Source organism: Vicia villosa, unplaced genomic scaffold (assembly GCF_029867415.1).
Source record: "Vicia villosa cultivar HV-30 ecotype Madison, WI unplaced genomic scaffold, Vvil1.0 ctg.004200F_1_1, whole genome shotgun sequence".
NCBI lineage: Eukaryota > Viridiplantae > Streptophyta > Magnoliopsida > Fabales > Fabaceae > Vicia > Vicia villosa.
In genome coordinates this window covers 41,140-55,663 of record NW_026706389.1, presented here as the reverse complement: position 1 = coordinate 55,663, position 14,524 = coordinate 41,140, and the positions used below count along the sequence as shown (strand labels likewise).

Sequence of the window (14,524 nt, the reverse complement as noted above, 5' to 3'; positions counted from 1 at the left end):
AGAGGTGTGAGGTTGAAACTCCTTGAATAAGTGTTCTAACAATGATAGCAACCCAATCTAAAGTTAATACATCTTAACCTAAGATTCAATGGGTAACAACAAGTCGTTGATTTGGAAGATGGTGCAACATTTTGTGACAATGTTGACTATTACATAATTGAGGGTTGAGTTTTTAGAAACTCTTAATGAAGTTCTATATCGAGGAGGATATGTATCTCAAGAAATAGATACAAACTGAACTTCACCTATATGAATTTCAAGATGGTGCCGTCTTAAAGTGAGAGTTGGAGTTTCTCTCATGAAAAATTCATGAAAACAGGAAAAGCACATGGCCATAAATAGTACTAGGCGAGATATGTAGGCGAAGAACCTTTAAAGAGTGTGTGTATAGTAACGCCGGTCTGATCACATGGGATAACGGTTCAAAGCATAGCTACCTAACGTTCCGATTAGGCTTTGCGTTGTCTTTACTAAGGTTAAGTTCAAATCGAAAGATACTTAACTGTATTAACACTCTTTTGCTTTCTATATTCTGGAATTAGACTTGTCATTATTAGAACAAGTGGGGGATTGTTGCAAATTATTAATGATAATTAATAATATGATTGTGTTCCAAAATGACAAGGAAAATATGTTATGATTTGAATTTTGAATTCGAAGAGTGGTAACTCTTCATGGAATGTTGCAACTGCTGGTGAACCATGCTGTGGGCCAAAAGTCATAACTCTTGGAAAAGAAATTGTTTCACCAAGGGTCGCTACCTTGTGAAACAATATCAGCATGGCCTATAAAATCATAACTTTGGATTCAGAATTCTTAATCAGAAAAAATGCAAATCCTTTAGAATAATTCCAGAGCACTCTTCGCTACATTCGAGTTTTCGTCGGTCTTGCGCAAACTCGATAAGGCTGAATTATCCTGGGTATTCCTGCGTAGAAACTCCAAGACAAATTGGGAGTGCTTGAAATACTATAAGGAAAGTGTTCCGTACACGATTCTAGCCTCGATTCCATTCGGTTTAAACTAATTTTTTCTAACAACATATAATGGAGAGAGATGTTCATAGAAAATAAGAGGAGGCCTAACCAGTTAAACAAATCAAAAGGATCATAAAAAATATTAAGGCAGAGCTCTTAGCCATAATGTCGTTTTTCAACACAATACGTGGTTAAGGGGGTGGTGATATACATGTATGCATAACATGATGGTGCTTATATATACACAAGCCAAAAGTGTATAGCATATAATTTTAGTGGAAAAAAATCTTTTTTTTTTGGTATTAAATGTAAAATTTTATTTTATATAAAAATATTAATCAATAAATTGAATGATAAATAATTTAAAGGAAAGTTTTTTTAATTTTCAAAATTATATATATAATAATCTAGGTCAAATTAAAATTAATATAAATAAGTTAAATTTATATTAAAATAATTTTTTTAGTACTATAATGCAATTTCAATCTAATGATTAAAAATGATAAGTAATAGTTTTCTCTCTACACAATTAATTACTTGTTATTTTTAACCATTAAATTGAAAAGAATAAATGGTCAAAATGTGGAGTAAGTTATAATAACTTACTCTTGAAATAAATATATCCTTCATCATATATATATATATATATATATATATATATATATATATTAGAAAATAAGATATGCACTGTCAAGACACCCGATGATCGACGTGTCATTCGTGACTTACACAACTCAGAGGTATCTGCAAAAATAACGATATCCAATTGAGGGGGAGCTAAGCAATCTAAATCTTTAAAGAGTTAACATTAGTAACACCAAATTTGACCAACAAATCAACACATTCGTCCCTTTCTCTCAATGTGTAAGCAAAGGAGACTATCCAAGGAAGCGAAATAGGATTCTTAATATATGTGTGTTGCACCCAAAAATTGTCTCTCTTCTTTTCCTTTTGTTGCAAGTTATAGTAGACGTTTATTTCGTCGTTCAACGCAATTAAAGAGTTTCAGCTATTTCGAGACAATTCAGATCAAATGTTCGTTCTTACGGTGCAAGCGCAAAATTTGTGACTTCCGACCGGAAGGTCATCTTGGCTTGGTTCTCGCGTTGTTCGGACCGAAATTCTCTACATCTTTCGTGTTTGGTACGAAAGCCAATTCTTTGAGGAAGATTCCCGAAAATGCAAATTACCTTAAATTCATATTTGTTGTTCATCTGCTTTTCGGTTGTTCGAAAATTCGTAACTTCCATCCGCTAAGTCATTTTGATACGATTCTTGCGCCAAAAGAATCTTCTTGATGTGTACTACATTTCATGTGTTCGGGTTGATAATTGATTCTTTGAAGAAGATTCCTGAATTTGTAATTTACCAGAAGTTTTACAATGGACAAGGTGTGCTGAACCCCCTTCTTGTGGATATTCAAAAATTCACAACTTTTGACTGAAAAGTCGTTTTTGACCCATTCTTTTTGATAAAATTCCGTCTTGACGTCTTTTCAGTTCCTATGTTTGATTCGAGAGAAAATTTCTCACCGAAAATTTTGGATTTGCAAAACACGATGGAAACTGCAAGTTGAACCGAGTTTTTGACTCACTGTTTTCTCGATATTGAAAAATTCATAACTTCCTCAATTTTTATCGTATCCGGACGATTCTCACAAAGTTGTTTCACAAATTTTTTCAACTACGAGTTTTCTTCAGACCTCGAGGTTAGATTTTAATCAGAAGATCGAGTTTCGTCGCGTTCTTTGGGAGGTGCGCATGAAAATTCTTCATAGTTGAGTTTTTCGCCTCAGATGACCAGATGATCATCGTTGTTCAAACGCACGTAACTTTTTCATCGTTTATCAGATTGAGTCTGTTCTCAAAGCAACAGTTTACAATTTTCGTCTTCTTCGACTTTGATTTTCAGCCCGAGTCCGAATTTCGCACCGAAACGCGTTTCCTTGCCGACGGTGTTTGAATTCAATCTTGGCGCAATTTTGAATTTTGAATTTTGGGGGAACTATATATTAAATTCTGCAGAAATTTTCTCACAACTCATAAACACTCAAAACATTCTCTCATTCTCTTTCAAAGATCCAAATCACAAACATTCAAATTCTCTTAACTTCTTCAAGAAGTTTCTCAAAGTTCATTATCACCTTCAAGCCAAAAGTAAAGAAATCTCAAATTGCTCCTCCGATCTCTCTCTTCCCTCAACCGGTCTTCCTCTATCCGTCGCGCACCTCTTTTCTTCTCCACAAGGTCCGATCGGACCTCTTCTCCTCACTGTCACGTGATCTCCAGCTTTCTCTTCGCGTGTCTTCTCCGATTTGTGATTTGGTAATAATTCTTTACTCCAATCATTGATCTCTGTGATTTAGTAGGAATTGTTGTTAGGCTTAACATGTGAATATTATTGTGAGTTGAGTTATGATAATACCTTCTTCTGATCCAAACATCAACGCAGATAAATATTAAAAGTTTAATATTATTAATTATGAAATAGTTAAAAAAATTTCAACAAGTTTCAAATTAGTAAATAAGTTATATATGACAAACAAGTTTAAATTGTTATTAATTATGAAATATTAAAAAAAAAATATGGCAAACAATTAAGTAATGTATACATTTAAGTAGCAAAATAATTCTAAGAGAACATGATAGCCAATGGCAGCGCCTGTTCCATAGTATTTAAAGGGAGTTGGTACAAGTCCCATTGTGCACATAGAGTTTTGCCACAATTCATTTTTTCAAACTTACAATAATATTAAATAAAATGCCAACGTAGCATTTAAAATAATTCAAAAAAATAATCATAAAGTCACGTCAATCTTTTTGGAATTAAAATTAAATAGAAAAAAAATACAGTCAGTGTGCCACATTGGCAAATGACGTGTGTCATTTCCTGTCAAGGTCTAAAACTCCAGAATCTTCATTTAGCAAGGTTAGTTTTACAAAAAAAATTATTAATATATAGTAAAAATTAATTTTAGATTATTTGTAAAAATATATATAATATGTAATAGTGGTATTATGTAATTGATACATTTAAGTTCAGAAATAAATAAATAAATAATTGATTGGTCTAGTGGTAGCTCCCCTCTCTTTAAATCAAGAGGAAATTTTGGAACAATGTCACTTTTAATATTTCCAATTTAAAATAATTCAAAAAATAATAAGAAAGACACATCAGTATTTTGGGAATTAAAAAACAAAAAATTCATCTAGACAGAGCACTCCAAATTTAAAATAATTCAAAAAATAATAAGAAAGACACATAAGCATTTTTGGAATTAAAAAAGAAAAAGTTTATCCAGTCAGTGCACCACATAGGGCACTAGGAGTGTGTCATTTCCTGTCAAGGTCTAAAACGACATAATCTTCATTTGGTAATGGTAGTTTTACAAAAAAAAAAAATTACAGGGGGTAAACCATAAGTCGCCTATATGACATGGGGCAAAAATGGTAATAACCCTACTTTTTATTACTTGATACTATAGACTGTGTATATTTGCGCGTTATATAGTTTTCACCCAACACCTTGCTGAAAAAACTGATGATTTTCCAGGAAAATGCAGTGGTAATTGAATACCATGTCCTGATTATCGGTTGCCAGTATTCAATATTCTAAATTATAACTATCGGGCGTGTGGTAATCGGTTACCACACTATGTTAATCAATTACCACTTGAAAGGAAGCGATTTTTCATTAATCAATATCATTATGTTGAATGGAAAATCTTCATGCAACCTTTTTAAACGGATGCATTCAATCATAAAGGTTTCTAAGTGTGTATTAATGATGATTTATCATTCAAAATGAAATAATTTTTTTTTATATAATCATTTACACAATCCAAAGATCATTTTCTAGAAACATTCTTTTTCCAAATGGTTTGAAAAACTTGTAACTTTCATAAATCAAAAAAGTTTTAAAATCAAAATTGAATATGAGTAATTATATGATATACTTTAAATTATGATATTGATAAAATAAAGTTTATAATTGCAATAATGGATTCGACATTCGACGACCTACTACATTCTTCATTTCTTAACAAAGTTTAAGTATTTGTATCTTTCATCATAGTAGGTTGACAAAAGGTGTTCGTAAATAGAAAGTGGTATATTTTTGTGAGGATAATTATAGTGTTTTGTTATTGTTAAAAAGGTTCTTTGTATCTGGAAGATTCAAAATCTATCATACAATTTGGTGTTTGTGTATGTTTAGAAGGTTATAAAAAAGTTTTGATGTGAGACTTGTACAAGGATCTAAACATAGTAAAAAAATCTTCTGAAGAATAGAGGAACTAGATGTATTCTTAATTGATAAGGTGAACTAGTATAAATCGCTTGCGTCATTTACTTTATACTTTTAAAATTCTTCATTATACATTCATCTTAAAGTAACATTCAACTCATTGCTTCCAATAAAATTACAAGTTAAAAAACGTTGCGCAAAAAAAAAAACTCAGCGGTTCTAGTCCACTCCCTCTTAAATTGGATCTCATAGTTACAAAAGTTTAAGTTTTTTTATTAGAACTTCAAGGCAAAAATTAGTGATATAATATTACATGTTGTCAAAATAAGTAATGAGTCTTTTGAAAGAAATATGAATTATACTAGTAAGGTAATTTGCATAGAAAACCAACAGAAACAGGGTTTGTACATATGTCTAGCTGCAACATATTTTCTCTACAAACATTGGTGATAAAAAATTCAAACCTGGTGTGTAACGAAGACATTAATTTGACATATGTCAAAGACAAGAATAAGAAAGTGTGTAGAATCTAAGCACATATTTATCTAAATCTAGTTTGGCAAAGTAGCTTCCATGATCGTGATATGTAATTGAAGTGATGGTTATTTAGTTTCATTCAACCATAACTTTTGCTTAAACTAATGACACTTTGTTGTTAGTATGCAATATACAAACAAAGAGTGTGTTTGGATGAGGTAATTGGAAATTTTAAAGGAATTTATAATTCAAGACAATTTAAATGATTCAATTGAAATCTATTCATTTTTAAATTATTTTGTTTGGATGAAGACTTAAGATAATTCATTGTTTGAATTTTGGGGATCATTTTTATAAATATAATTTTTTTGACCAAATAAAAAATTGAAAAGTAGGGACCAATGTGTAATTTTTACAAATTTGAAGGACCAAATTGTAAATTTAAAAATTATTAAGGACCAATTTGCAATTTTTTTAAAATTTTTGGGGTCAATTTTATAATTTTGAAAATTATGATAATCAATTTGTAAATTTTGAAGAAATAATAATAACAAATACATTCTATGGAACATGAGAGGAATTTCAAATTCTTTGGCTTTTGGTGTCATTTCAAAATGATTAAATTTAACTTAGATGAAATACTCCATAAATTTCCATCATTTTAACAATTCTTCATTTTTGTATCCAAACAATGGATTTTGGTCAAATCATTTTAAATTCCTTCAAAATATTACTTACCTCTATTAAAATGCTCCATCCAAATACACTCTTAGAGTGTGTTTGGATGAGGTAATTAGAAATTTTAAAGTAATTTAAAATTCAAAGCAATTCAAATGATTCAATTCAAATCCATTCATTTTTAAATTGTTTTGTTTGGATGGAGTATTAAGATAATTCATTGTTAGATTTTTGGTGTCCTTTTGTATAAAATTTAAATTTTTTGGACCAAATTAAAAAATGAAAAAGTAGGGACTAATTTGTAATTTTTAAAAATTTGAAGGACCAAAGTGTAAAATTTAAAAATTATTAAGGACCAATTTGCAATTTTATAAAAAATTTTGGGGTCAATTTTATAATTTTGAAAAATATGAGGACCAATTTGTAAATTTTGAAGAAATAATGATAACAAATACATTCTATGGAACATGAGAGGAATTTCAAATTCTTTGGTTTTTGGTGTCATTTCAAAATGATTAAATTTAACTTAAATGAAATACTCCATAAATTTCAATCATTTTAACAATTCTTCATTTTTTATCCAAACAATGGATTTTGGTCAAATCATTTTAAATTCCCTCAAAACATTACTTTCCCTCATTAAAATGCTCCATCCAAACACACTCTTAGGGATTTCTTTGAAATTGAGATCACTCAATCAATTTTTGGTATTTTCTTAAATTAGGGAAAATATACATAGGAACTTTCTAAGAATTAGGTATTCTTTATACCGAAATTTCATCAATACCTATTTACATATTGTTTATTTAACAAATGTCAGGCCTGAAATATCTTTTATTGTACACCATATTAGTCAATTTGTACCAAGATATCTTATTTGCTTCAATAGTTTCTCAGGTTCTCCATATGGATTCTTATCAAGCTACTTTTTCCTAGTGTGAGTATATCAACCATTTATTTGCCTAGTTTGAGTTGGATTGTCATGTCATCCAAGATAAACTTCAGTCATAACTTCTTCTTCTTCTTTGGTATGTTCCTACTTATACTCAACTAACCCATGCTTTTACCAATCCTTTTCACTTTCCTTTTTTATCAATCACAATGTCAAAGTTGAACTTGTGTAGTATACATAGCCCAACATAAGGGAGATGTTAGTTTGGTAAAAATTAGTTAGATTGTTAAGATATCAGCTTAATATTTGTCAATCACCAAGAGCTCTATAATAACTGGAATAAACAATCTATTTTGTAAGCAATGTATTTAAAGGCGTTGAGGTGGGGGTATTAGAAAATCAAGAGATTAGAACGAGTGGTTATATGATTACTTTAAGGAAACTCAAACATACTTCCAAGGACATCATGTAATGGTCAAAACCAACAATCTCATTTGCCAAACTCTTAAAAACTAAATCTGGTGGGTAGGATGGTATTCTGGCACTACAAAAAACGCGCTGGATTGCGGCGGTTAATTTGAGGGGGTTTTAAAAAACCTCCGAAAATTGGAACAAAAATTAACAGTCTCTATTTTATGGGAAAAATAATAGAGCAATCTACGGGGGTTTAAAACCCCCGTAATCATGGCGCAATTTTACTCTAACTTTTGGTCTTCTAATCAGCTTTTTTAATAAAAGTTTTTGGCGCCAAATATTTTTGTACCAAAACTCGCGCGGTTAATTATATTTTTGTTAATTTATTTTACTTTTTTTTGATAAATTTATGATATAATTTATTTTATTTCTCAAGATTCACAAGGAGCTACTAAGAAGATAAAACTTAAGTATTGGCAAGTCAATGATTTACCTATCGGGGAACGTGTAATTGTACACTTTGATGACCGATATGCGACATATGGTGAAGCACAAGGTTTGCTTGTAGGATATTGTGGAACATTAGCAACTAATTCCAATTTATTTCCAATTAATTTTGAAAGGTGGTCTGGAAAATTAGGCATGCCAAAATCTTATTTTGATAATTGCTTTGAAACCGATTTGAAGGTATTACTACTTTGCTACACCTTCTATATTGGACTTACTTTGCATATTTAAATCCCTAAAGTTTGACTTTGTTTTCTCTTGAAGCCTCGATTTCAGTTTAACACTAATGAAGCCATGGCAAAGAGATATTGCAAACTTAGCATTTCAAAGAAGTGGGCTGCACATAGACAAAGTTTGTGGACTAGATTTTACGATCCATCTCAATCCCGAGATGAAATCATAAATAATGTTCCAGTTGGTGTAGATCCAACTCAATGGGCTCATTTTGTTAATTATCACTTGAAACCGGAAACAATGGTAAATTTTAATTACTTTTATTGATTTATTGTTGTATTTTAATTATATTATTAATAACTTAACTTGTATTCATTTTTTATAGGAGCGTTGTCGCAAAATTAGAGAAAATCGTAGCAAGCAAGTGATTCCTCATACCGGTGGTTCTAAATCTCTTTCGAGAAAAAGACATGAGATGGTAGTTTTACAAATTAACTTTGTATGTTCTACTATTTAATATGATTTACTATCTATTTTAACATAATTTTTCTTTAGTTTTTGGAAACCGGACAACAACCTAGTCGTGGAAAACTATACATTGAAACCCATAAAAAAAAAAGATGGGTCGTTTGTAAATGATGCAACAAAGAATATTGTGGTAAGTTCATGACGAGCACAATCTTAATAATGTTCAAGTTTATCTAGTCATTATCATAACTTGAGAATTCTATTGTTGACTATTTAAATTACAGTTTGAAAGCTTAATAGTTTTTTTCTTGGGAACAACTTCTCTACCCATCACAAAAAGTTGGGTATGGTACCTCCAACCAATCACCTGATTCCATCTCATTTAACACATTTAATTATTTATTAAAATACTACAAATGTTTGTTGTTTTCAAAGCATTTTACAAAGGAGGTAACCTTACCCAACTTTTTGAGTTGGGTAAATAAGAATTCACCTTTTTTCTTTATTCTCCATTTACTTATCAGTATAGCTGCTGTGTAGGGTATTTTCGTATAGTTGTTGAAATTATAATGTTTAGGTGGATAAGGATGAAAATTGAATAAAGATACAATGGGCAATGCAAGGTTAGATTGATAAGAGATTTCATTTGATGATAAATAAGGGTAAAACACTAGCTTAAAATTATTGTTTCATAATTTATAATTCTATTCTGGTAGCAAAGAGGACAAGTGTTACTTTATATTGTATGTATATCTAGGGCACACCCTTGAAAAATGAATGAAATGAGTATTTGATTTCAATTGAAGCTGGTTTTATATTGAGACGTGCATTCTTGAGAGAACAAGATTTAGAGGGAGATTAACTTGAATATGGAGTTTGGATGGGTTTGGGAATGACTTACACCGTGTAGGCTGATGAATCTGAATGTTAGTAGCAGTTTTGGTATAATTTTTTTTAAGTCTCAATTTGTATCAAGTATCAATTGCTAGTCATAACTCATATAACAAATGGGTTTGACTAATGATATGCTATTGCTTTTTAGCATCAGTTACTTGAAAATTTATTTAGATGCATTATTATGAATGGTTTTTATTTTTCAAATCCTTCAATCTTGTGTAGTTTTCTCTGGTTCTTTTATTAGTTATGGTTCATGTGTGTTTTGATATTAGTTGTTCCTTGTATTATTTATCCCTGACAACTTCATGTATCTTCTATTTGTTTTATTTATATTAACCAATCATGCTACTTGCATGCATTTTGATTTTTCCCTTTATATTCTTCATTTGAAAGTTGAATAGTTAGTTTAGACTTTCCCGCTTCATGATTTTTATACAAGTTTTTAATATGATGATCTTGTATATTGATAGGAACAAATTGAAGTGGGTTTGACACAGAGCAATGTTGATGAATCTGAAATATCTCCTAATGATGTTGTCGGTAGAGTCTTTGGGCCCGAGCATTCTGGAAGAGTTAGAAGCATGGGTATGGGAGCAGCTCCTACCAATACATTTAGAAATAATGGAGTTAGACTTTCAAATTTGAGTAATTCTTCAACAAGTGCTTCTACATCATCATCTAATTTTTGGCAAGAGAAGTACATGAACTTGGAATCTCAAGTTCAAAATAATATGACAGCATTTAAAGCATATATTATGATGAAAGAAGGAAAGATTCCTGATCAAGTGGCTGACATTTTGGGTTTATCAAATGTAAGTTCTGATTTATATCTTTCAGTTTCACTATTCCATTAATGAAAATATGCATATTATGTTTTAAGTATATCTTTCAAACAACCTTAAGCTTAAGATATCTCTAATTCTAGTAAAATCTTATAGTTGTATTGAAAATATGGTTGATGAGGTTAAGTATATGGCAGTTGATATGTCAAAGAATTGTAGTATTGATATTGTAGTAATTGTAGTTATTGTAGTATTGTAGTATTGATATCAGAGTTTCATGGAAGTGAATATTAAAACAGTGATGTTTATTTCTTTGGAGTGGTATTAGTGGAGTTTATGACAGTGTGTTAAATTGTAATTATCAACAATATGGAAAAACAGTGATGTTTATATTCTTATGTGACTTTTGTTGTAATGAAAAATAATTTGGTTCTATAACAATTGATAGGCTAATTAGAACTTCCAATATAGTAGAGTAGGGGTGTGCATGGATCAATAACCAAACCAAATTAAACCATATATGTGGTTTGGTTTGGATCTTAAAACCATTTCTTTAAAACCGGTTTATTTTTTTAAAACTGGTTTACATGTGGATCGGTTCAGTTTTAAACCGGTTTTTCATTAAAAAACCAATTTTAAAAAAAACCAGTTTAAAACCGGTTTTCTTCCAAACCAATTTTTTTTAAAAGAACCAATTAAAAAAAAAAAACGGTTTCTCTCATAGTGAGCTTGAGACATAAGTCTACCTAATTGGCTAACATTATAATTTATAATAACATCAGACGAGCCACAATTAAAAGTGCTGGTTACGAATTTTTTTATTAATAATGTTTTTATTCCGTATAATAAAAGTGCCTAACTGATACGTTATGCACGATAATGAGTACACACATAATTCACAACAATGCAACATAGACATGCAGTCCTATCCTAGCTATACTGCATATTATTTATTTATTCATATTATTTATTTATACATATTATATTTTAAACTCATATTAATGATTAATATGTTCTTTGAGAAATTTAACTTTTATATGAACTATGAAAAAAAACAAACATAAATTTAATACATAATAAAATGTGGGTATCCAATAACTAAACCATATTATTACCGGTTTATATTTGGATAACAAAATGGATACCCAGTTTTATATTTTAGTATTTGGATTGGGTTTTAAAAAGTGGAATAATTTGGATATCAATTTGGTTATGGATAACCGGTTTTTATGCACACCCCTATAGTAGAGTGACAATTTTAAAAGTATTCTGCATATTTATTTCCCATACATAATTTAAAATTATTATACATTTGATAACAATGTTTAATTCATAAATTATTAGTTAAGTATTTTATCTAATAAATTGTTTCTTTTATAATTTCAGCCAAGTGACGTTGCAAGTGAGCCTAATTCGCCGTTGATTGCAAGAGGATCTTGTGGTGGTAGCAACATTTGACGTGTGTTTGATATATTTTTGTTATTTTGACCCTTTAAGATGAAAATTTATGTTAGACTAAATTTGTGTTTGATTGTCACATTTGATATAACACCGAATATTTTGAACAACACATTATTATCATGTTCAAGTTGAAGATATTATTATGAATTTGGTTTATATGGTTTCATGTTAAATAGAATTATGTTATACTGGTAATTTTATTTTATTTTTTAAAATTTTTGTAGTATAATAATTATATTTAATACCTAATAACAATTATTATAATAAAAACATAGTGTAAATTTTTTTCAATACAGCAAAAAATAAAAAAAGGTAAATAATTTTTTTAAAATAATTATCTAAAAATAATAAATTAACCAAAAATTAATTGATAAATATGAATACAAAATAAAACATATCATTTATTGAGGAGGTTCCAAATCCCCAGAAAACAATTTAAAAAATAAATTAAAAAACGTATTAATATGATGTTACAAATCCCCAGAAAACAATTTAAAAAATAAATTAAAAAACGTATTAATATGATGTTAGAGGCGGTTGAGGAATGCCTCAAATTAACTTTACATACTGTGGAGGTTTAAAACCTCCGAAAAATAACCCCTGCAGTTTGATACCAGCGGTTGGTCAGAACCCCCGCATATATATTATGGGAATCGTAACTTCGGGAGTTTTAACAAATCCCACAAAATACGTTGCGGAGGTCATAAACCCCCTCAAAATGGGTATAAAACCCCCGCAAATCGAGCGCTTTTTTTGTAGTGTGGTCAGTTGAGATATTTGATTATAATATCCATTTTGTCCTATGAGGAAGTATAAAATCTCAGGTGCGGGAGAATTTCTTGGCATAAATCATCTCATCTATGGCTAGAAGATCCCCTACTTATGGACACTATAGTGGATGACACATCGAATTTAAAGGGGAGCTGCACGAGAGTAGTGCTAGAAGACCTAGAAAACCTTATCTTGGAGAAATATATGATATTAGAATTCTTCTGCTCCCAAGGCGGCCCAATAGCTTTGGCCCGACCACTTAGGGGCAAAGGAAACGCCTTTTCGTCTTCCCCCATGTCGAGGACACTCCTCCATAAGGTTCGAGGACAGCATATCATCGCTGCACTCGACCTGGCTCACCCCTGCGCCTACAGCAAGGCAGACCCTTTACTCCTCAGTCGAGGATAGACAGCCTCTTGCTTGCCAGATATCTCTGTCGACCAGAGATACATCTCTGTCCGACCAACGGCTAGTTTCGAGCACTATCCGAAATTGGATAAATCATACCGGCCTCTAGCATCTTAACCACTTATTTTCTGACAACTTCTTTTCTAACAACTTCTTTCATCACCGAATTCAAACGTTTTTGTGGTTGTGCCACCGGCTTGAAATCGTCATCCATTAAAATCTTGTGCACACAAAAGGATGGACTTATTCCTTTGAGTTCGGAAAGAGTCCAACCCATTGCCTCTTGATTTTTCTCTAAGAGAAAAATTAATTTTTCTTCTTCACCCTTAGAAAGGTCATTGCTTATTATCACCGGTTTGTTCCCATTCTTCTCAAGGAATGCATACTTCAAATGTGAAGGAAGCATTTTCAACTCAAGCTTGCATTCCTCATAAATAGTTTCTTTTCCAAATTTTCAACTTCATCCTCAAAAGGAGGAATTTATTATAATGCTTCCGAATCTTTCAAACATTCCTCAATCTCTTTATCTTCATCCTCATTGAGGACTTTGAGAGCATTTGTGAGAGCCTTCTCAAGAGGAGTAGACACTTGAACTTGTTTCTTAACTTCCATAATTTCTTTATCGGTAGCATCTACTCTAAAACAATCACTTTCATCTTTAGCATGCTTCATGGCCTCAAATAAATTAATGCACACCTTTCATCTTGAACTCGCACTTTCATAAGACCATCATCGATATTTATCATCATTCTAGCGGTCTTCATGAACGGTCTTTCAAGAATCAAAGGGACATCATCATCTTCTTCCATATTAATTACCACAAAATCAATAGGGAACAAGATTTTATCAACTTTGACAAGAACATCTTCCGCTACTCCATGAGGATGAGTAGTGGATTTGTCTGCCAATTGTAAAGTCATCCTTGTGGATTTCAACTCAATGTTCCATAACCTCTTCACCACGGACAGCGGTATCAAATTAATGCTAGATCCTAAGTCAATCAAACATTTACCAATGTAGACATTGCCTATTTTCACCGGTAATGGAACTCATCCCGGATCATTTTCTTTTCTTGGGAAAGTTCTTTGAATGATCGCACTACAACTTGCATCTAGTGTGATAGTCTCTTTATCGGTATACCGTCTCTTCTTTGTAAGAATATCCTTCACGAACTTTGCGTAGGCGGGTATTTGTTCAATCACTTCGGAGAATGGAATATTAATTTGCAACTGATTGAATATGTCCATAAACCGAGCATAATGCCTAGCATTGTCCTTTTTAGAAGGAGCATGAGGGTAAGGTAAATGTTGAATGAGAATTGTATTCACTTTCACTTTTCCTTTCTCTTTTTCTCTCAATTTCCTTTTCTCTTC

The 14,524-nt window shown here is 31.0% G+C and overlaps 1 protein-coding gene across 1 annotated transcript; it reads left to right on the top strand.

Moving 5' to 3' along the window:
• Positions 1–4,407: 4,407 nt before the first annotated feature.
• On the top strand, positions 4,408–11,969 carry LOC131641879 (uncharacterized). The gene is made up of 7 exons (XM_058912175.1): positions 4,408–4,426; positions 4,488–4,541; positions 8,120–8,370; positions 8,455–8,667; positions 8,750–8,842; positions 10,200–10,541; positions 11,898–11,969. The coding sequence occupies exons 1-7, from the start codon at positions 4,408–4,410 to the stop codon at positions 11,967–11,969; spliced, it is 1,044 nt and encodes a 347-aa protein (XP_058768158.1).
• The last annotated feature ends 2,555 nt before the right edge of the window (positions 11,970–14,524 follow it).